Raw genomic sequence first — 25,712 nt, 5'->3', positions numbered from 1 at the left:
AAAAAAAAAGTATTTTTGCAACATTATAATACTTGCTCACAATGTATACTGATAATGTTAGTGATGGTGTGGTGACGTAAATGAGGTTTCACTACTGATTATATTATTAAACCCAAATAAGTGTAGCCTACTCTCAAAAAACTTATGAATGACATTAATACCCTCTGTTTTTTCTGTTTAGAAAAACCTAAAACTACTTTACATTTATTTTGGAAATGCTCTCTCACAGTGACATTTTGGTGTGACATTTGTGATATTATCAAATGTTATGTGAATCCTAACTTTGAATTTACATTTAGAAATGTAATTTGTGGGTTTCATCAATGTGAAAAGAAAAGTTATATTTATAAACCTTATTTCTCTTAGTTAGCTAAATTTCAGATTCACGAACGTCAATTTTCTAAATGCAAACTTGAAATGAAAATGTATTTTGAATCTATCGAGTTCTCTAAAAACGTAAAAGCTATAAAAACACAGTGGCTTTGTCTAAGCCTAGGGTTTGGCACTTAATCTGGATTGAAGACTGTAATTTTATTGTACAAACTAGTAAATAAAAGGAATATTATCGAAAAAGGAATATTCAAGGCCTTACAAACCACTATCTGCTTTCCAACACTCACTGCACTAACAGTAGGTGGTCTAATCGAGCAAGCCATAATCGATCAGACTCTCGGCTCTTCTGCGCATGCGTGATCGATTGCTCCACAATGTTTCGCTTGGGAAGTAAAAGATGGCGGCTCCTATGGAAGCGCCAATGTCCCTATTCATGTGAATGATCAAAACAAAGCCTTTACAGGCGCCGTGAGAGCGGGCTTTCGGGAGCGGAGAGATGTGTGAGAGTTACGCGCGCTCGCTGCTGCGGGTGTCCGTGGCGCAGATGTGTCAGGCGGTAGGCTGGGACGCGGTGCAGCTGAGCGCCTGTGATCTGCTGTCCGATGTGCTGGAGAGATACGTGCAGCAGCTGGCCCGGAGCTGCCACCGATACTCCGAGCTATGTGAGTCGTTTAACACTCCTTTCTGACCCTTACAGCAGCCTATGTTTTTAACCGTCTGTGTTGGAGTAACGTTAGTGTGCACTATATATAGTGGGTTTGTTGTGAAGCCCCGCCCACTACTAATGTTGTTAGCGTGCTAAGCTAACTAGCCCCTCAAATGGGTTTTTATTTTGCTGCTCTGGCGATAAAACGTTCTTAACGAACTGCTGTTAGTCCGTTTCTTTGGATTCTTAACACATTTTTTGTCATTTCAAGACGTTAGTTGTGAAGCTAGGCATCAAACGTCTTAGTTTGTATGTTTTGACAGCTGGCTAGAGGCTAGTTAGCTTTTATTTAGGCTAACAGTTATCAGCTTCTGCTTTAAAAGGCTAAATGTTGCCTAAAATAAAGTGAAATGTGAGATGGTATCCCTCTTGGAGCCTGAAATGTTTAAACCAGATCATGTGGAATAGTTTGCAAACGCAGTGTATGGATTCCCACTTGTTGCCATAGTGATGATGTAAGCTGCAGCATCATCATGCGACTGTGCAGATCCATGTGTCCAAAACAGTGTTGTTTTTAGTATCATTCAGATACTGTTATTGTTTTTTTAAGCGATATTTTGAAGTAGCATCACTTTTTAAAGTTTAAGTTAAGTTAAATTTAGTCATTTGTAGTCTTCATCTGCACGTTCTAGTTGTCAAAGTGAGAGTCTGCAAAAACATTGCTCATTGGGGTCCACGTGTTGTTGTTTTTATGCATTTAAATGGCCACGTATGGAAAGTTTTTGAAAATATTTGTTTTGAAAATAAAATATAAATGTTTTGAAAAACATTTATAAACCTTACAAAGCTTTTACTTCCAGAGCCCGATTGATGCGCACTATAACTAATATTATGACGTGGCTCTCAATGTAGGTGAATACTTGATTGTGATTGGTTGCATTCCACAACACAACTATGCTTTTTCTTTATTTTATTTTTCTTCCATATATTGCATAGCATAATCTCTCTCTCTTTTCTTTCAGATGGACGTACAGACCCTGGACTGAGTGATGTGGACCAGGCTTTTGGATTATTGGGAGTCAGTATAGCTGAACTTGAGGACTATGTGAATAACTTGGAGCCTGTTGGCTACCCACAAACTATCCCTCAGTTTCCCATCAGCAAGAGCAGCGTCCTGCAGTTTCCTGCCGCTGGCTTTGAAACGGACGCCCGTGAAGCCCTGAGGGGGGAAAGGAGAGACTACATCCCAGAGTACTTCCCTCCGCTCGTCTCACTGCAGGAAGGTACGTACCAACATCACTATACATGCCGAACTGAATATTCTTGTTGTAAATAATTTAACCCGGGGCGTACACTGTGCGAGTTTAGACAATCAGGAGCTTGAAGAAGGATTGATGATGTATACTTATTATTTATATGTTGTACATTTTTAAAAAAAGTTACATAATGTACCCTTTTTTTGCAACTATATTTGATTGGCTGACCAAAAGTGGTATTCCGTTTGCGTTTTAACTTCTTGGTATTTTAAAAAAAATATATAATTTAATGACAACACAATAAATATGTACACAACAATGATGACTTATTAATTACACTAGATATTTTATGTTTATTTAGTTGTTTAATTTACACAACCTGTGGTGTGTTTCTGTAAACACCAAAAGAAAATAATCTTTAAAAAGATGTATCATTTTTTTCATGTGATAATAGAAACGTTCCAGTAGAGAAATGGTAAAAAACAAAAAAAAAAAACTATTAATATCTTGACTTTAGTTCCAAATGTTTTCATTTAATTATTTCGGTTTGGTCAATGTTATTCTCTTGTAAATATTTTTAAACTGAAAAATAGACGTGGCTTGTTTTAACTCATTAACTATAGCAACTATTCCACAGTTTAACTCCTTTATTTGATAAACAGTGTTCTCTTAATGTATAATGTACTTGTGGTTGGTTAAATATACATAATCCTTTAAGATTATATTTACTTTCTCGCTGGGAAAATAATAATTTAGGAAGCATTCAGGAGTTTTATTATATTTGACTTGGTAAATAAACTTTAACGTGTACAAATCAACTACTAAGTTATACAATTTGTGATTGATGAAACAGTAAATGACTTGGTGAATTGTAAGGTGCGTAGTTAATTAATCTGATAACCTTCTTTTGTAATAGGAAAATTGGATTGGTTCTAGTTTTGTATGTATTTCCCCATATTTCAATACCATATGTTAAGTACGGTGTGAACTATAAAGTAAATGTAATGCATTTTTGTTCAAAATATATTGCAACTTTTACAAAGTTACAATCGTTTTTTATACTTTCTTCTGAATGTTAAAAATATGTGGTTTCCATGTCATTTTACAATCAATAATTACTCTTTCTAATGCATTTTCATTAATAGTAATCTTGATCTCATTATTTAACTCTTTATTACTAAATACCATACATTTCGTTTTATTTAAATTTAGTGACAATTTATTCAAATCAAACCAATTCTTTAGTTTATACAATTCTTTCTCTACCACCAACACAAGCTCTGTAAGATTTGGGCCAGAACGATAAATTGTTGTATCATCCGCGAAAAGAATAAAATGTAAAACATCCGACAGTTTACAAATATCGTTTATATATAACAAAAATAACTTGGGGCCCAAAACAGAGCCTTGTGGAACGCCACAATTAATTCTGTGAAAGCACGACGCAACTCCATTTAAATCAACATACTGAAAACGGTCTGTTAAATAATTTTCTAACCAAGAATATACAATTCCCCTAAATCCATATTTTTTCCAGTTCATATAATAATATTCTGTGATCGATGGTGTCAAAAGCTTTCTGTAAATCCAAAAAAAAAAAAACTTCCAAAAGTACCTTCCATGTTCCCTGAATGATTTGTCTATGTTGTATCAGCAATTTTGTGTAGTAATCTTCCTTTCTTTGGTCACAACACAGTCACCTAGTAAACGGATGTGAGCATATTGAGCAAAAAAAGTTTATGTTTTTTAAAAAAAAAAAGATGTTAATTTGACTAATTTGTAAATTTTTTGTTGACATTTAAGCCACACATTGACTTTACTCATCATGGCAAAGGTATCTAAGAAATATAAAATTCAAAATTCAAAAAGTGGATTATGCACTATTGATCAAATGTTTTTTTTTTTTTTTTTTTCAGCAAGGATGCATTCAATTAATCAAAATTGACCGTAGAAATTTATAATGTTACAAAAAAAAATCTATTTCAAATAAATACTGTTCTTCTGAACTCTATTTATCATAGATTCCTGAAAAATTGTTTTTATCATTACTATGATCAGAGATTTGTCAAATCAGCATATTAGAATGGTTTCTGAAGGATCATGTGACACAGAAGACTGAAATAATGATGCTGAAAATTCAGCTTTGCATCAGGAATAAATCACACATTAAACAATCTTAAAACAGTTTTGATAAATCGTGATAATATTTCACAATATTACTGTTTTTATTGTATTTTTGATCAAATAAATGCAGCCTTGTTGCGCATACGAGACTTTCATAAACATTTGAAAATCTTACCGAACGGCAATGTATATTAGCCATGTGGTAATGTCTGTTTTTAGCCATTTATTTCCTTATTTTTTATTTTATTTGGAACTTAATGGAGTCATCTGGCATAATACAAATTTGTTAACTTGTTATGTAAGTGTGTAACAGGCTCTTTCAGACCTTTTACATTCACAAACAGCTATAGTACACACTAGAAAGGCAATATCGAAAAAGCACAATGGGGCACTTTAAGGAAATAACATAGTTTAATATGAAAAACAGTGGAGTATCACTTTAACATAACTTGTTGTAAGGATGACAATTCACACGAATATGTCTATCGTACGAGAAACAATATAACAAAGTCTGTACCAGTTGACCCATTTCCACTGTCACGCAATATCATGCCGTACTCATGCCCATCTTGCCAAAAAGCATTGACATGCGGCCACATTGGATGAGTTCCATCCTATACAGTCACACACACACAGAGACCTACGTATCCCATGATCCCCTAGCGCTGCAGTCTTTCACTCTCACTCCATCCGGCTCACACACACACACACACACTCACCTTCTCATCACACACAGCGGAGGCTGTGCCAGTGGGTGGTGGATGGGCGGACATGATCAGGGTTGTTTCGGGTCGGACAGGAAGATATCTGGCTGTGAGGTGTGTTTGCGGGTGTCGGTGTGTGTGTGAAACAGGAAGTCGGCGGGCTGTAGGCTTTCAGCCATGTGTGTGTGAGAAGCTGGCGGAGGTCCGGCCCGGATGGCAGACATCCCAGGTGAGTGTGTGTGTGTGTGTGTGAGAGTCCAGCCAGGGTAGGGGGTCTAACTGGGTTTGGAGCCAGCGCTCAGCTGGATGCCCCTCTGCCAGAAGAAAGACTCAGAGTCTCTTTTTCTCCCTCTCCACCATTTCCATTTTCTTTCTTTTTTTCCCCGTCTCCCGTTTCTTCCTCATAGATCAGTCGGAGGCCGTATTACACCACGACACACTCATGCCACAAATCTACATGAGCATGTATTGACAAAACAGACAAAAGTTTAAACATACAGTGCATTTTTCTATAATATAGAACATATATTATATGTATTTCTCTCCAAACCACAAAGGTTTTGGAGCCCCGCTGTGTGTTTGAGTGTTACGAACACCAATGGGGTTTTTGTGTGGTTTGTATTTTTAGTGCTACTTGCTTAAGCAGACTTCTATTTTACATTGATTTGAGCAAAGTATTAAATGTTTATGTAACTTATCCTGCACTATTGCAAAATGAGCCAACAAAATAAAATATTACCATAGATTTACATTGAAGAAATGACCTGAGATGTGTCTACGTAGAAACCAGAATTTTAGGACTTCGAGGTGTGTTAATTTGATATGTGCCAAAACATCCTATGGAAAACCCATAGCATATATATATACAGTATATATATATATATATATATATATATATAAAATACAGTATACAGTATATATATAATATATATATTATATTTTATATATATATATCTTTTTTGTATTAGTGCATTTTCATATTTTCATTTGAAAATTTAAGTAATTTTATGTGCTTCTGCCAGTATTTCTTTTATATTTATTTATATTCTATTTACCATTCATTTTTTTGTTTTGTTTTTTAGGACTGAAACTTATTTTATTTTATTATTTCTAATTTAATTGAATCTAATATTTATATTTTATTTACATTTTTAAAATATAAAAGCAAGTATGCATTGCAACCTCATTGTAAAAGTTTATTTGCATGTAATCTTCTAGTCGTTAGTCTGATTCACTTCTGCAGTAGCATATTTAGCCACAGGTTGGCGCTATCTGACCACATTTGTGCTCTTAACTTCGTCTGAATGTCTGTTTCTGATCTTCATTTCTCTTATACTGTGTGATACCCTGTGAATCAAGATTTTAATTTGATATAAATGTTAAAAAAATATTTTTGCTGTCCCTAGATGGCTTGGGTCAGGATATTTTATATTGTGTGTGTTTATCTTCCGTCAAAAGAAATATCTTAGCACATCTCTCCTTCACAAGCCACAACATTTGAGGTACCACTCATGGCTTCATCACAAACAATTAAACACTGACCCTGAGATTACCCTGATTCACCCAACACAATAAAAAGTGTTTTTTTTGAGCATTGCAGTTTTGGAATAATGATGTTATTGCGATTACAATTTCATTACATTAACATATTCTACAGACTCGTTGCCACTGGTTCTGTGGTGGGTTTTCTCCCAGTCAACAGGCTCTTGTTTGTCTATTGTGTGGGAGCGTATTGTTGTTCAGTCCTGAGGGAAGAAGGTAATGGGAGGTAGAGAGAGAGCGATTGCATCTGTACACTGAAATTACCAGTGATCACACAGGCTGATAAAGTCTCTCCGTCTATGCAGAGAGAGAACAAGATTAAGACGACTGCTCTGGAAATTTACAGCTGCAAAAATCAAGCCATACACGAACGGATTTCAGTTTGTCGTCGATCCCAGTGTGTGGAACAAGAACACGGTTCTGTTTGAGTTAAAGGGATAGTTCACTTTGAAATTAATTTTTGATATGTTTTAGCTCCCCAAGATGTAGGTGTCTTTGTTTCCACAGTATTTTCAATTTTGATATTTTTAGGTCAAACCGTTCTTGTCTGTCAGTCATATAATGGAGGTCTATGGGGTCCACCTCAAAGAGCATGCACAGAGAAGTCCAAATTAAACATGATTTAATGACTTGTAAATGTAAGTACACATTGATGGCCTAAGACATGAAACGAGCGGTTTGTGTGAGAAAACGAACAGTATTTATATCGTTTTTACCTCTTGTAATCACAATCACGTCCAAGTACTCTGAGGACGAGGGCGCTTCTGTCTGCGCAAGCGCCGGAAGTGATCTAAACGTATTTAGATATACAGGAAATTGCAATAGAAGACGATTTCGATATATAAACAGACGACGTTGATTTTTTTTTTTTCGCAACTGTGAAAGAGATCACTTCCGGCGCTTGCGGAGACCCCGTGCCTTCAGATCAGTTGGACATGGCTGTGATTACAAGAGGTAAAAACGATATTAATACTGTTCGTTTTCTCACACAAACCGCTCGTTTCGTGTCTTAGGGCCATCAATGTGTACTTACATTCACGAGTCATTAAATCATGTTTAATTTGGACTTCTCTGTGCATGCTCTTTGAGGTGGTGACCATAGACCTCCATTATATGACTGACAGACACAAACGGTTTGACCTAAAAATATCAAAATTGAAAATACTCTGGAAACAAAGACACCTACATCTTGGATGCCCTTGAGGTAAGATAAAACATCAAAAATTTTATTACAAAGTGAACTATCCCTTTAAGACAGTATCCTTACCAGGCACAATTTGACAATTTCCCTGCATCAAGTATAGACCATTTCACAAGATGTAAACAACACTGGTCCAGAAGCACTTCCTGTTTCAGTTTTTTAACACTACATAAAAGCTGGGATAAAATACAACCAACAGAACATTTAAAACTGAATCAAAAAGTTCAACAAACATCTTTAAGATTTTTTTCTTTACGTGTAAAATAAAGAAAACAGTTACAAACTGAAACAGGAAGTGCTTCTGGACCAGTCTTGTTTACATCTTGTGAAATGGTCTATAATTTGTCCCTCCATTCTGACAGAGTATATGCCGTACAGTGCGACATACTCACGATCTGACTTATTAGAAACCTGTGTGGAATTGAAATTTGGACCAGTGAGATTCGGATTTGGTGGGCCTACCCAGCGTAACCCCACAAAACAGGATGTCCTGCTGCTTATTGCTTATCGCCATCTTGACTCTTTAAGATAGAATCTGAGATTTACGTAAAAGAGACAACTTTTCACATTCTCATGCTTGGTTATCACATCTAACAAACCTGTCAACTTTGCATGCTTGCTTTGTAGTCATCTAAGTGTTTTGCATATACACCACTTGGAGAATAGACAATTTTGCTGAAATGAATGCATGCAATATACGGGGGATCTGCTCGTTCTGTCGTGTCGCATGCTTAGGTTACATCAGAAAAAAAACCGTTACCGATTCTAACTTTAGCTTTGTCATTTTCCAAGCCATGTATTGAGTCCCTTTCCATCATTAACACAATCATCCCGTCGACAGAGCCGGTTTTGTTGCATCTCATCTCTGGAAGTGTTAGACACTGCGAATCTCCTTGTCCAGAGGTGCTGATTATTACCTCAGTCTCTGCTGGCGTTCTGTTAACTTCTGAATTGAGCGAGCGCTGTATTTGACTCGCTTCGTTATCGTCTCTTTTCAAAGCTTCACAAGGGCGTAAAAATGATTAGAGGAGAGCCTGACAATGCATGAAGAGATTTGCACAGTTTCCGTAGATGTCAGGTGCAGCCGTTACACTCTGAAAAGAGAAAAGGATGAATATTAAAGGCCTCCGTCTTTTCTCCCTTTCTTCCGCCGCGACATTCACATCTTCTTTAGAGAGAATAAGGGCCCAGGGCCCGCTCTGATTGGTGAGGGCACGCTCCCGTAGCCAGGAGAATCCCACCTGATGAAAAGAATTTTGTCTTTTAAGTATAATCGTCATTACCGTCTCACTTTCTGTCTCTGACGTGTTGCTGGTTCATGCGCTAGAGCCGGCGTCTGGTCTGCGAATCCTGAACGTGTTTTTAGGAACCTATTTTAGCAAAGTATTATGCATTTTTATTGTTATTTTGTCTATGGACCGGGAAATCTCGCGGTTAGCGGTTCCTGGTTTGAGAGGGGTCAGTGCGGGACTATTTTAGCTAAAACGGTCTTTCTGCCATTGAAACATGTGGAACGGTTCCAGATTGGGCACCGGCACCCTATCGGTAGAAAAAGGGCTTCGGTGTGCTGTTTGTGTCTGTCTGTGACACTCTCGCTGATGTAGTAACTCCTGTATTATCTCTCTCCCCTCCTCTTATCTCAATGTATTTCCCTTCCTCGTCCCCCTTTTGCTCATGGAGAGAGAGGGCTATCTGCTCTTTGTAGTTTTCTGACTATTTATGTCGGACAAGGTCAGAATCGTTTAAACTTGCCTGGCTCCCTCAGACCCGAAGATAAGATGAGAGCAGAAAGGACTGGGATCGATGGAGGAGTGCAGATTTATTCTCCTCTCTCTCTCTCTCCTCCCCTCTCTTTCTTTGTCTCTCGTCCATCCCTCTTGCTCTTTTTACAGAGGTGTGGCGCCTTCGGATCCATTTGTCTTTTTTACTTTCCGTTTCGTCGGGCCCTTTAAAATACTGTACCTAAACGGGCCACTTTGCTCATCCAGATCAAATCAGAGCAAATTAAAACGCTATCAAATAAATCTGACGGACAGCTTGTTCTTGCGGGACCAGAGGATAAGCTTTTTAGATGTAGTTATATGCCTTAATTGAATAGCTCACCCAAAAATGAATATTCCGCCGTTATTTAATCACACCTCGTGTTTTTCTAAACTTTCTTTTTTAACAGAACACCAAAAGAACACAATTGGGATGTTTAGATTAGAGCTAGACCGATATATCGGCAGGCCGATATTTTCCAAACTATCGGTATCGGCACTTATAATGGTCACGAGACATACATTGCTTGAATAACAATTAAAAGAACATACCGATCAGTTCTCTTAACTCAAATAAGCATGACAAAATTTGTGACTATCATGTCCAGTATTAAGCCGAGTAAAGTGGAATTAGCTACGTTACGTTGTTACAGTGTAGTTGACTGACTGTCCTTTTAACTTTTGACAATGTGACTGAAGTATTTCTTTAATAGAGCGTGACAGTTATAGCAATGAGACGCATCATCTCTCCTTGGCCTGTTATATTGAAAATGTGTGTTTTACAATTTGCAGTATGACGTTATCCATTGCTAAATTATGGCTAGCTAGCTAATGCCACTATCATCAGTCTGTTCTGTTGTGACAATAAAAGAAACAAGTTTCTTTTTAAAATGCATTATCATATTATTTTAGTTCAAAGTCATAAATATCTACAAATAACTAATGTTAGGGAAATCTGTTAATGTTTTGTTGCCCGTTTCTGAAATAAAAAAATAAATAAATATCGGCCGATATATCGGAATATCGGATTTTAAAACCAACAAATATTTGTATCGGTATCGGCCTTCGAATTTCTTTATCGGTCGGGCTCTAGTTTAGATATAATGAGGTTTGGAGGTGATATGAATGCATTTAAATTCACAATTACTTAATGTTATAAGATTAATGTCGAATATAGAAATATTAAGTGATTAAAAAACTGAAATGAGTAGGTAGGATGAGTCTTTGCCACTGAATCATTCCTTCAATCCATTCGTTCAAAACGGCTAATTCATTCAGGATCAGGAATGAAGCAAGTTTTTATGAATGGGTCATTGAATCATCGACTCACACGATTCATTCAAAATCGTTTTGACTTTGTTTGGAACTGTTTCCATTTACAAAATAGAGCACAATCTGACAATATTGTGCCTAAAATGTAATAAAAACTTATTGTTTATTAAACTGTTGTATAAAATCAACATCACATTTGCAGTTGTGCTGATATTTGGGGAAAACTGCAGTCTTGCTCATGTGATATTGCTTAACTACATCATATTATGAATATTAAAAGTATTTTTTGCACCCATGTCTCAAATTTTTGGTTGCATTTTTGCCCCAAGCCGCTCATTCCGGACCCTGTTTATGATAATCCGATATCTGATAATGAGATTTACAAGATTATAAGTAGAGCCCGACCGATAAAGGACTTTGAAGGCCGATACCGATACAAATATTTGTTGGTTTTAAAATTCGATATTCCGATATATCGGCCGATATTTTTTTTTTTTTTTTTTTTCAGAAACACGCAACAAAACATTAACAGATTTCCCTAACATTAGGTAATTGTAGTTATTTATGAGTTTTAACTAAAATTATATGAAAATGCATTTTAAAAAGAAACTTGTTTCTTTTATTGTCACAACAGAACAGAGGTACATCAAAATATATTAGTTCTGATAAATAAAATAATAATTAGTCCCTACATTGCCTTAAGCTACCTTATAATTACAATGTCAGCTTGCATATCACCTTTACCTGCACTTTTTACATTCTTTCCATCAAATCATTTTCAATCATCAGTTGCTGCCTACCTTCTAAAACCTACTATTTAGCGATTCTAAATCCATTACGGAGCGACAGACTGCAACACACACTTCGCGTCATTAGATTTCACACACGTGTAAAAGAAAAGCGAACTTTTAAGCACAGGATGTGTGGTGCGTTATACACGAGTGTTGCCAACAGGGACGGTGTAGAGTGCCCTCTGGTGGACAAACTATACAACTCCAACACTCATGACATGGTTGAAGCGTGTTTCATCCATTTTTATTTTATTTTTGAAATATTCATTTATCGGCCATTATAACTGCCGATACCGATAGTTTGGAAAATGCTTAATATCGGCCGATAATATCGGCCTGCCGATAAAACGGTCTGGCTCTAATTATAAAAGTTACAAGTTTATTTATATCGCCTTTTAAGCGCGCAAAGAACCTTCTCTTTATAATCATAAACCTGTCACTCATCTCTTCAATTTTGTTATAATGGAAGGGCGTACAGAACTGAGCACTGCACAAAAACTGAGTGGATTCTGATTCACTTAAACACCTTTAATTCACCATTGCATTGCAAATGAATTTGGAAAATGCACTGTATAAGTAAACTTGCCTCACATACCATTTCATTCAACACAAATCCAAATGTGTGCACTTCAAGTCGCTTAGGAAAATGTTAAGGAATATTAAGGAAAATGCGGAAGAGTCTTGCCTAAAAGTCTCCATTTACTTTCATTGTATAGAAAAGAGCAGGTGGGACATTCTTCAAAATGTCTCCTTTCATTCTTCACAGAAGACATTCATATGGGTTTTATCAGCAAAAGATGACAGAATTTTCTTTTTTTGTGTGAACTATCCATTAAATGTGTTTGTTAGGTGCTGTCGAGTGAGCTCTGTGTGTAGAGGGAAGCCTCTGGTCTTATGTTACTCTGTCGTGGCTTTATGATAGATGGCTCAACCCAACCCTACTGCCCCCTGTCACAACCGTTTACCTCCCCCCGTCAGCCGACTGCGCGGATGAGAGTGTGTGTGTGTGTGTGAGAGAGAGACAGAGAGGGCCGTGTTTGCTCGTTGGCACTGTCTGACTGACAGGTCTGGGATGACCCCCTGCTGCACTGGGCCAGGTACCGCAAGCCCATCGAGAGAGTGTGTTGAACGGTAGACAGACAGGAGCCGGCTATTGGGCTCGGTGGAGAGGTCACCTGACCCAGGATCAGTCCTGGAGAGAGCGTGCTGCCCTCCTCTGCCCAGGTGTGCTAATACAAAACGTGTGTGTGTGTGTGTGTGCCATGGATTTCCACTTGTATCTTTTATTCCCAGTCCAAACTCTCACGTTCTCTCAGGTTTCTCTCATAATTAGGCGACTTGAAAGCACATTCAGTGAGATCTTCATAAAACACATAATCCACTCCATTTTTTTTTTAGGTCTCCCAAAGAATCGTTTGATTCTTTTGTCACACGCTTCCCGTTTTCCAGCACGTCCTATTCTTTTCGTCCTTACCGTCGCTCTCTTTTCATTCTCTCTCTGTGGCGGTTTTGTGTCCTTCGTACTAAACTTGATCCTCTTCGTAGCTGAAGCGTGTGTGCAAGTGTAAAGTCTTCAAATACAGGTATGAGCTAAGTCAAGCTTATTTTGTCTCTATAAAGTTTCATGTCACGGCATGATGTGATCGAGTTAGAAGTTTACAGGTGGATCAAGATATTTTGTGTCCGTTTTATGTAAAAGTATTGCCTATTTTTTTCTTTAAAACTTGGGATGCACCAATTGAGAAAATGATTCTGTATTGTGGCCGACATATGTTGGTTGATATTATAAATCTGTAGATGATTATGTCTCAGAATGAGTTGCACGCTAGTTGAGGGTCTTATTGGATCAGTGTTTGTGTTTGTTGATCATGTTCACATACTGAAATATTGAATGGTGTCATTAGAATTCAAGTCAAATGCGTCACCAATGTAAATTCGTCTAGCTGATTAACAGATAAGAAATTGTTGAAATTGTGAGAATATTAAAAGCATCCACAAAAATAACTGAAAAAAAAAATGAAGACACTAATTAAGTCGCAATATTTATTTATTTACTTGCTTATTACCTTGTAGTTTTATTATTTTATATCACCCTGCTGTGGTAGCAATAAAAGTAATATAGGTTTAGGAAAAGCCCTTATAAACCTACATTAAAATTTAACCCAACATTTGGGGTTGTCCATATTTGACCCAAATTTGGGTTAAAACAACCCAGCATTTTTTAGAGTGTATGCAGATTTAAAAAAATAAATAAGTGCATATATTGCATTGTACGTATTGTATCTTTGGATAAAAGCATCTGCCAAATTCATAAATGTAAATAAATTAAGTAATAAATTTGTACTAATATAATCTGGCCTTTTTTTCGTGAATTTTCTTTATAACAGTAGAACATCACTAATTTTTTTTTATTTATTTTATTTTTTTTAGATATATTAAGAAACAAATAAAGCACATATTAAGTGGAGAAGGCAATGCAATGGTTGGAGTTGTATTTATGAGAGTAAATATTTTTTTCCCCCATTAACATTAAAATTTTCTTACAGTGTCATTATGTCATTTCATTTGATCGGGTGGGATTTGTCTGAGTCTGACTAAGCTTTTAAGATGTCAACTAGCTATTCATTTGGCTGGTGTACTTCTAGAAACATATTTTCTCAGTACTTTATTCTGTCATTTTACTGATATAAATAAAAAAATTCAAAATTTAAAAAAAAAACATTTAATTAATTTTAAAATTAAATTTTAATTTTTTTTTGCACAAAACTGATTTTTCACGCACAAATAACTATTCCTTATTTTTCCAAGAAATTATTATAAATTAATATATTATTAATTTCTTCATTTTATTTGAAGTACAAATATGTTTGCTTTTTGTGTTTAAAAAAAGTAGTCACCTTTAGATGAATATAGTCTTCTCGGTTAATATTCTGTATATTTTATGTAGGTTCTGTTCTGAGGGAGTTTGTCATGACTTTAAAGTTAAACATCTTCCCCCATCAAACCTCTTGCAGTACCTCTACTTCCTTTAGATGGCACTCTTGCACCAGCCAACCTCTTTCCTCCTTTCTGTCTTTCTGTGTCCGTCTCTCCTTTGCTGTCCGTCCGTCTCTAGCGCACAAACATATTCCACGTGTTTTCTCCAGAATCTTTTTTTTTTTTTTTTTTGCTGTGTTTGTTTATAGAAACGTACTGTACAATATATGTATACACAGTCTGCAGCGGGTATTGACCTGGTCTGTTGTCCTCGCTGTAAGCGTAGGTGTCATGTGATGATTAGCTTTGCCAGGCCACCATGTCTCTTTCTGGCATTATGATATGAAAGACAGGCTCTTCCAAGCCATGACTCTGGCAGGAAAAATGCTGTTCGTACACTTGATCGCCACCTACGAAATTCTCACCCACATGCACGTCCAATTATGTGGGGTGATACCTCAAAGTAACTGCCTTATTGCGTTTCATAGTGCATTTACGCTTATTTGCGTCTTTCTCAACCTGTCATTCTTCATTTTTTGACAGACAGCGTTTCTAAGCAGTGGCCGTGCTAGCTTTCAATTACGACCATTCACGTTAAAAATACGGTACATTAACATTGTAAATACACTTTCTTTCTCGATGTATGTTTCTTGTAAATGTTACATCTTTGTTGTCAATACATTACATTCTCGGTCTAAAGGTTACATTTGCATTGTAAATACATTCTCAGTGTAAATGTTACGTTCTCGTTATAATTGGTGTAAATGTTACTTTTTACAATCTCATTGTAAATTGTATTTGTAAATGCATTACTTTTTCTAGATTCTCTCTTTATAAATGTTACATTCTCGTTGTAAATCTGTTTACGTTCATGTTATGAATAAAATTTAATTCGCAATGTAAACGTTACGTTCACGTTATAAAAATTCTTATTCTCAATGTAAATGTTCCACTCTCAGTTTAAATGTGTTACATTCACGTTGTAAATACATTCTCAATGTGAATGTTACGTTCTCGTAATTATTGTCATTGCCAATGTTAATGTTACATTCTCATTGTCTTATAGCGTAAATGTTGCGTTATCATATGTTTACATTCACATTGTATCCAGTCTCACTTTTAATGAAAATGTCACATTCTTGTAGCAAATGTTACATTATCATTGTAGATATGTTATATTAATGTGGTAAATGTTACATTCTACAATGTTACATTTCTAGATTAACAGGGACTAGTCACAGCACTTATTGTTCGGATAAAAGCCTCTGCTAAATGATTAAATGTAATTTAACATTCTTGTTGTAGATACATTTACATTCATGTTTTTATCTCATTCTCAATGTAAATGGTACATATTCATTGTAACAACAATAACCTAGTTGTGAGGGATATGCAAAACTACATTTTTTTTTTAAATAAAATGTGTGCATATATTTCCATATGTGTGTATATTGCACACACACTTGTGTATATATATATATAGACCAAATAGCCTTTTATTTAGTAAATTTACACAAACACAGAGAGGATTTGAAGTGCATCTATAATAGTTAATATAATATATTAGCCAAATAAACTTTTCTTTCACATCTTTTCACTAGATCATTTGAAGTCCAACACAAGTGATGAATTTCTTTGTGATTTGAAGGGATAGAACTTCTCAGAGAGGGTTAACTATGTCTAAGTTATGCATCTAAAGTCATCAAATTTAAAGCGCTGCCACTAAAAATGAAGCAAGTAAATATATAATGAATCTAGAAAACACTTAAATGAACTAGGCTAGTCGGCTGCTGGGGCATCCTGACACATTCCTGGTAGCGGTTTGATTTCAGCCGAAGGTTCCTGTGATGTTCTTGTTTCCTGAAACGGAAAACTTTTTTGACAGTTGTTTATAAAATCATATATATATATTAGCTTATGTTACTGTTGGACTTGGTGAGTTTAGGTTAAAGTAGTTTTGTTTGTGTATTGAAATTCTTTTAAGTGATGCTGTGTGTATTGGGCTTGGTTCGTCCGGTGGATGGGAGGGGTAGGAATGTAAATCCTTCCCCAGAGAGGGTGACAGGCTCAACTGAACCTCTGCCCCTGGTCCCAGGGCGCCAGGGTGGGTCACTGTTAACCCGGGCTGAAATAGCCAGTTGTGTGTTTGTGTGTGTGTTTGCATAGAGAGCAAATATGCCTTTATTTGGCTGGCAACTAACACTGTAAAAAAATATTTTCAAGATTTGTTATCACAACATATTTTCTTTTGTCAAATCAACTTTATAATATTTTTTTAGTTGAGATAACTTATTATTTTAAGTTTCTGATGATTAAATTAATCTCCTTTATTGTATTACTTTTTACTGTTCAAGCAACATAAAATTTTAAGGCAACCCAGGTTACTTACTTTTTTAAAGTTAAACCAACAATATTTTTTACAGTGTAGTAATCACAACATTTTTTCTTTTGTCAAATCAACTTAAATAATGTATTTAGTTCAGATAACATATAATTTTGAGTTTCTGATGATTAAATCATTCTCCTTCGTTGTATTAACTCACTTTTTCCAGTTCAATCAACTTAAAATTTTAAGGCAACCAGGTTACTTACTTTTTTAAGTTAAATCAACAATATTTTTTTACATAATCCTTTTGTGATGAATACTAAAATACATTTTAGGGGTGTAAAATTATTGATCTGACAATTAAAAGTTAATCTATTGTTTGCAGAATTTCTTCAATCAGTTGTATTTATCACAGTTGTATCACTGTTTTTAACCATTTTCCAATAGTCAAACTTATTTTCAATTTATATCCTCCACGTATTTGATTTGTATTTGGTCAATATTGCAGTATGGTGTAAATGGTTTGGTCAGTTATTGCCTATTTGATTTGTGTAACATATTCAATCACACAAATCAAACCATTTTAAATGAATTTGAACAAATTGATTCAAAGAATGGTAAACTTATGGATCTCTATTAATATTTCTTAATAAAATTATATCAGTAATAGTATCGAGTTATATCAGTAACGAGAAAATGCCAGTTAAAACATCCTGAATTAGCCAACTAGGCAATATGAGTAATTATAAACCTCCAGTCTAAAAATATATGTAAACAGTTATTAAAGGCATTATTCATAGTGCTAGTGTCAACAATAATTCACCCTTAAATAAAAGTGTTACGCTCTAAAAGTGTGTTACAGGGGTTCTATTGTGTGTGTGTTCAGTAATTGGGCTCACACACACACACAGTGCTGCTGAAGCGTTTAGCGGTGCCAGGGAATTAGTGTGTGTTTATTGTCCTAGCAGAGAGGGAGTCTGGGTAAGCACTTAATGCCACCATAGGAAACAAGAGGTGGATGAGACCAGCATTCTGAAGGAGGGCGGAAAATCACTGCACACTGCAAGTCAAGGGTGCTTTTACCGAAGCTGAAGAAACATTTACATTATTGATATAGTCTCAGGCAACTTCCCGAATTAATGTGAATTGTGATTGTTTATTACATGAGTTATGTTGCAGACCATTATAGATGCTGATTACTTAGAATGACGGGCGAGTTTTGGATTTATGTGAAAATGTGTGTGGGTTTTGTATGGCATTTCCATTATCACTTAAAATTAGTTTGACACATCTGATGTGTTTGAGGTTTTTGCTTTTGACACGGTTGGTTCCTAGAGTCATGGAAAACCTGGGAGTATCAGGTAGTTTTAAAATGGCTTAGATAAGTCATGGAAATCAATAACATGAAAACAAAATCTTATTGATTAATCACAAATAAAAAAGTTGTATATAAAGGTTTGGGTACCCTATACACACACGTTAGTCAGACCAAGTAGTTATATGCATACAAAAGAAGGCATCATACCACGTGGCATAATGATTGTGCAGTTTCTCTGTCACTCCATGTCTCATGGTACAGTGTCCTCCACCACCAGCCCTAAAGCTTGTGTTGTGTGATGAGTGACCTACAAAAACTGCTGATGGACATTTTTCCCCATGATGTCATGAGCATCTAAAGAGACACACCTGCCTGTTATTTTGGGTTTCTTGATGGATATGTCTGCTTGCATCTCTCTCTGGATATGTTCACTTCACATAGGGGTTATTTTTTTTTGATACCCTTCAAAATAGCCCATATGCAGGACACGACAATTGGATTTTTTTTTTCTGCTGATCTAGACGGAAATATGTTGTGTGTCGCAAACACACACAAAAAAATAAAATAAAAAACAAACAAACGGATTGTTATCTTCTGAGGCCACAAGAGGGCTCTATGAGTGAAATAGCTCAACCGCATAAAATCCTTTATTCAAAGCATTGAAATAACAGAAAGAAGTGCGTAAGGTTTAAACTAATGTTTATAAATCAAATATAATTTGGTAAATTGCATAAACGGTTATAAACGTAACACTATACGTCATGCATAGTTTTAAAACAAAGAGCCGAATCGCCAATCACACAAAGTAGTTTTTTGCGTTTAAAAACATCACAAAACTCATACAAAGTCTTGAGAGAGACGTTTCTTTTTACTTTACAACGCTCTCTAAACACGTGGCTTGCTGTTGCGAGACGGCAGCGCAACAGTCAAAGATGTCCATCTAGGGCTTGTTTGCATTGAAAACAATGGAAAAGCAGGTTTTAATGAAACAAAGATCTTCATCGCGTTTAAGCTTCTTTATTTATGCCTATATCTGGGGTTCAACTGGATAGGCTAACAAAAACATTAAAACACAACAAAGATGACGTCATGCGCCGCTGCCTGACCAACATCATGACTTTTGCGTAAACGTACACGCCACTTTCAAGTCAAGTGGCGCGTTATCTATACACATTTTGAGCTACGCCGTTAAATGTCCGAGTGATTCCGCGTGTATGTACACGCCGTTAAATATCCGAGCGAAACGAAGCAAAATGTAAATCTACATCTGGGTAGCGATATTTATTTATTTATTTATTTATTTTTTCCTAGGATGGTAGGGGAAGACTCATAAATTCTATTAACCCCAGTGACGGGTAGGTTTACGGACGGGTTTGGGGTAGGTCATATATTTATATACAGTAATGTAACGTTAAGTAAACGGCGTTCAAAAACACGCTGAAAAGCGATTATGCCTGTTGATAGTACGACAAAAATGGAAATACGAATTGCCGTGTCATACATACGCCATTTCATGAGATCAGTCCTGACGCACAGCTAAAATTCGAACGTGGATTTTTATTTGAAATTCGACGAACATTTAAAATTCGCAGTGGTATTTGACAGCCCTACATTGATGTGTCGGAATATATTGTACGAAAATATATTTCTTACTGATATTTTCTAGACAATTTTTTTGTTGTTGTTGTGATTTTTGACAGCCTTATCTATGTTAGCTAGCGTTCAAGTTTAAGTTTAAATGACTTAATAGCACATGTACAATAGTACTGTATATGACGGAAAAAACTTAAAAACGTTGACCAGGCAAGTGAGAGTTCTGTCAAAAGGTCTGAAACTCTGTCACCCTGGCCCCTATCGTCATTGTCGAGTTTTTCCACATATAATTACTCTTTATTCACCATCTAGAGCGTTTTCTTTTGTTAAATAGCTACGTGTTTTGATTTCGTAGCTTCATAAGGCAGTCATAAACTTTCAAATGCCTCAGGTAGAAACATCTGAAGGAGGTCGACCCTGACCTCGAATTAGGTCTATTTTAAATTTGCACTCAACAAAGTATTGACTTTCACTGTGCCAATATAGGACTGTCATTCAGAATATTGGCAGACTGTAGCAAAAGATAATTACTGGCTAACGTTTTTATGCGATATAAATGATCTGTCAGAAGGCAGAATGAGGTATAGTTTCTTGTGAGGTGTGTCAGGGCTGAGTCCACCGACGGAAAAAACGGTAGTTAGATAACCGCTATCGTTTTTGTAGCGCCTTCGTCTGTTTTTTTTTCATCCGTTATCTTCACGTGTAGTGAAATTATATCAGAGACTATGCTTCTGTTTGTGTGAATGAATGTTTTGTGTATGACTATCTTTTTCATTGTGCTGTTAGTTTGACCTGTCATTTTCTAAATGTTAGATTTGTGACAGACACTATCTTAAATTGAACTTGTTAAACCAAGTTACATACAATTTCATTTTTAATGTGCCCTGCTTCTTATATTTAATTAACTCTTAACAATATATTAGAAAGGCTGCATTACCAACATGAGCAGAAAATGAGTGTTATTACATTTTAATTGATGCTTAATACAAGGATTTTTTCTGTTTTCCTGATGTTCAGAATTGTTGAACTTTTTATCAAAGCTGATATGATCAGTGTTGGGAGTAACGCATTACAAAAGTAATACATTACTGTAACATATTAGTTTTTGCTGTAACGCAGTAGTGTAAGGCATTACTAATCAATTTTCAGTAATATTTTACTCGTTACATGTTCAGTGAGGCTTGTATTACAGTTGTATTACAGTGTATTGTCTGCTTTTACTTCTTAAAGGCAACAGACTGTGTGAAAGTTTTAAAGCAGTCTTTTAGTGCCAGTTCAGAGCGGTCGCGTCTGTAACATTGTTTTTTCCTCATAAATGCGAACACGAAAACTAAAATAAAATGAATATTTTAGGTTCTATGGAGACTGGAGAGCCAACCCTTCCTCATCCGATTTGCGCAGTGTAATTAACAGAATTACAAAAAATATATTTTGCCTCCTATTTTTTTTCACGCATGAATGTGTGTCTTTTCCCTAATATTAAAAATAAAACATAGACTGATATTTGTCTAATGTCTGGAGTCCTTTAAGGAAGTAGCCTATATACGTTTCAATACATGTATTTTCTGAGAATTTTTATTTTAAGTTTTGACTGCAAATGTCATGTCCATAATGCTGGACTTCCCCAATTTTCAATAATTTATCCTCAACTAGTTTTATGGTTAACTTCAAATGTTAACTTCAAATAATACTAATAGCCTAATTTAAAGATAAGGCAGCATTGGATCTGGACGGTAAGGAGAATAACGCTGGAGTTGGAAGAGGTGTGTCGCGATTCTGTAGGTTCGTGGATCTGAGTCGTGCGGCGAATCGCGAAAGATTTCGGTTTCATATTGCATATCGTTACAGCCCAAAAGTTAAGTTCTATTTAGTTATTTTGGTGAAAGTAACTCAAAAGTAATACATGAGTAATGTAATGCATTACAATTCTGAGACAGTAATATTGTAAGGTAATGAATTACTTTTAAATAACAGTAACAAGTAATACCTAATGTATTACAGTTTGGAAGTAACTTGCACAACACTGGATATGATCAGGGTAAACATTGATTTAAACCTGAATCTAAATGCCAGACTTAAACAGGCCATAAAAAATGGAGAAATATCTTTATTTTTCTTATTGAAATCCATGTGAACAGGTTCAATTGTGCTTTCATTCTTCATTGATCCACCAGTATTAAACATAAATTTAACCATATGTGAACGGGACCAATTTTGCTTTATTCCTCAATTAATCCGCAAATATTAAACGTGTTTAAGAACGCCTTGTACGTTACCCCTCATGATCTTGAACTTCAGAAATATTTGTGGAATGTTAGTCTTTCAAAGCCAATGTGAATTGCATTTGTATAGAAAGCAATGATTTAAAACGGAAGGACCAGACGTACAGTGGATGGAGAGCGAAAGATTAGATGGGAAGATGGAGAGGAGGGTAAGACGGAGGGTTTGACGACGCGCCTGCAGAATACAAACAGGGTTTTTCCATCTGGAGCGTTTGCCCTCATGGCACCAGCAGAGGCAAGGAAACACAGCTTAGATTAATGCACTGATAGACGGAGGGAGAGGAAGAGAGATAGAGCGACGGGATGAGAGACGGGCAGAAAGAGGAGAGTCCAGGATTAATTGAATGACTCCTGGATTGAACTCGTGATGGACGAGTCTTCAAAACGAAGAACTGAAGAAGAAGAAAAAAACGGTAGCCACAGCGGTAAACGATTGATACCGTTTCATTTCTACGGCCTAAACGCATTCCAAGAGGACCTTATCCCTCACACTTGCATCGACCGCTATGAGATATAAATAGTCAAACCTCATTCATCACTGAATTAGGCAAGAAACCTAATCCATGCACTCTGTATCTCGCATTGTTATTTAGCTCTGTTACTTACTTGGCTTGTAACAAATGTAGGGAGATGTGGCTAACAGACAGCAATATGCCCATGTGGCTTTATCAGTTATCGCTGACTGGGTTTCTCTGCGGCCCTAGGCTCATCGCATTCCAGACACAACGTGATCGACTGCAGTTGAAACGCGAGAGAATCCGATAAACGTGTTCACATCTACTCGCGCTGAAACATACCCTAAGACGTAGCCACATGTGAATCCTAGTCAAGCGGTGCGGATAAATTCTGCATAGAAGATTGCAGTGGGGCTTTTCTCTTCATAGAGTTAGTGTTTGCGTTAGCGTCAACCGGTGTGTTTAGGGATTTAGAGGTCATGTTTTATGTGGCATGGCAAACTTAGTGACTCTTGCATTCTACCATGAAAAAGTTGACTTTTTTTAATGCAGGTAAGCCTTGCATGGAGAAAACAAATTGCATACTTGCCTATCCCATAATGCACTGTGCTTGACCCTCCTTTGGTTTAAATAGGGTAAATTTTTTCTTTACCCTATTTAAATGAAAAAAGCTAAATCGGCCCTGTTGTTAATTCCAAGATAATAACTGGATGCTGTTTGATAATATCCATGATGAGGTCATGACAGCATACTACTTTTACTAATAAACATTTCTCGTGTAATAATGCATACTGCTTCAAAAAAAATAAGAGTATAGGCAGCAGTATTTTATGCTTGTTTCCGCCACTGAATAAAATAAATAAATAAATAAATGCGACTTTTTATCTCACATTTGTGAGATATGAAGTCAGAATTGTGAGAAATAAAGTCGCAATTGCGTGTTATAAAGTCAGAATTGCGTTATATAAAGAATTGCGACTTTTTATCTCACAATTTTGCGAGTTTACTTCGAGCAATTCTGACTTTATAACACACAATTGGGAGTTTATATATATCGAAATTCTGACATCTTTTCTCAGAATTGTGAGATATAAATTCGCAATTGCGAGTTATCAGGCCAATTCTAAGGGGAAAAAATACCAACTTTTTTCCCCCTCAGAATAGTTTTATCTCACAATTCTGACTTTATATCTTGCATTTCTGACTTTATATCTCGCAATTCTGACTTTTTAACACGCAATTCTGACTTAATATCTCGCAATTCTGACTTTATAACATGCAATTACGACTTTAAAACACGCAATTCTGACTTTATATCTCGCAATTCTGACTTTATATCTCGCAATTCTGACTTTATATCTCGCAATTACGACTTTATAACACGTAATTCTGACTTAATATCTCGCAATTCTGACTTTATGACATACAATTCTGACTTTTTATCTCGCAATTCTGACTTTAAAACATAATTCTGACTATATCTCGCAATTCTGACTTTTATAACACACAATTCTGACTTTATATCACTCAATTCTGACTATATCTCGCAATTCTGACTTTTATAACACACAATTCTGACTTTATATCTCGCAATTCTGACTTTATATCTCACAATTCTTACTTCATATCTCACAATTCTGACTTTATGACATACAATTCTGACTTTTTATCTCGCAATTCTGACTTTAAAACACAATTCTGACTATATCTCGCAATTCTGACTTTTATAACACACAATTCTGACTTTATATCTCGCAATTCTGACTTTATATCTCACAATTCTTACTTCATATCTCACAATTCTGAGAAATAAAGTCAGAATTGTGAGATGTAAACTCGCAATTGTGAGAAAAAAGTCGCAATTACCTTTTTTATTTTTCATTCTGTGGCGGAAACAAGCTTCCATAGTATTTCATTTCAAACAGCGTTTTAGTGTTTTTATTTGGTATTGTTTGTTCTTACCTGTTTGCATTCGTTTATTTGATTGTTTACACTCATTTGTTTGATCATTGTTTATTATACACATGCTTTTTTTCTTTCCTTTTATTTCTTGTTTTGCTCTTCTCTGCTTGCCTTTGTTTTTTTGTTTGCTTTACTTCAAGTGCATATTGAAGCTGTGATTTAAATTTCTGACAACATTTTTTTTTTACCCAATTTGTAAAAAATTGTAAAAAAGTAAAAATGCAAAAAACGACCTAACTGTAGTTTATTCCAAGATAATAACTGCATGCCATTGATGATATCCATAATAAGGATCATAACAACAATATGCCATATGACTTTTGAATAAATATTTATCTTGTAATAACACAAAAAAGCTGCACAGTGGTGCTGTATTTCTTTCAAACAGCTTTTTTGTGTTCTTTTTCTTTTGTTCATACCTGCTTGTTTTCGTTCGTTGTTTGTTTATTCACTCATTTGTTTGGTCAGGGTTTGTTTGTTATTTTTTTGTCCCCACATGCTTTTGTTTCTTTCCCTTTATATATCTTGTTTAATTTTTGTCTGCTTGCTTTAGTTTGTTTGTTTGCTTGCTCATTTATCGTTTTGCTTGCTATTTTTTGTCTGCTTCTTTCTTTCTTTCTTTCTTTCTTTCTTTCTTTCTTTCTTTCTTTCTTTCTTTCTTTCTTTCTTTCTTTCTTTCAGTGTTTTCTCTGTTACACTCTGCAGTATCAGGAGTATAGTTCTTCTGTATCAGATGTTATATCAAGCTGTAATTCTGTTGTTGATAAAGTGTTTGGCCCTGTGCGTGTTGTGCTGCTGTTATCATGAATCACACAAGCACTTGAGAGCATGTGTGTGTGTTAGTGTGTGTTTTATCACTGATCAGAGTGAGGTCGTCTAGGCCATGTGTTGCTTTATATTTCATCATCTTAGGCTTCTTATCTTCTGTTGGCTCCACATAACCAAGCCCCTAATTCTGTTTTACCACTGACATACACACAAATACACCACCTGCAGCAACGCACATGGATCCATGTTATGAGTGTTGAGAGAAAAGGGATTCGAATGATCACTGTCTTTGGCAAATATTTCATTTCAGTGTTATAAGATGATTTTCACTGAAATCTCCACTTGTTACATTGATCATCAACTTTCGACTAGATGACGTAACTGTGATGTCTCTCTCTGAGGA

At 35.8% G+C, this 25,712-nt stretch overlaps 1 protein-coding gene across 1 annotated transcript in view; it reads left to right on the top strand.

Annotated features, from left to right (window-relative positions):
- The first annotated feature begins 698 nt into the window (after positions 1–698).
- taf3 (TAF3 RNA polymerase II, TATA box binding protein (TBP)-associated facto) overlaps positions 699–25,712 on the top strand; it is a 58,677-nt gene continuing 33,663 nt past the window's right edge. The window contains exons 1-2 of the mRNA XM_039668561.2: positions 699–995; positions 2,002–2,262. Of these exons, the coding sequence (XP_039524495.1) occupies positions 830–995; positions 2,002–2,262 (427 nt within the window). The 5' untranslated portion in view covers positions 699–829. The remainder of the gene's footprint in view (positions 996–2,001; positions 2,263–25,712) is intronic.

This window comes from Pimephales promelas, chromosome 24 (assembly GCF_988280905.1).
Source record: "Pimephales promelas chromosome 24, fPimPro1.hap1.1, whole genome shotgun sequence".
Classification (NCBI taxonomy): domain Eukaryota; kingdom Metazoa; phylum Chordata; class Actinopteri; order Cypriniformes; family Leuciscidae; genus Pimephales; species Pimephales promelas.
This window is presented reverse-complemented; position numbering and strand designations above follow the sequence as displayed.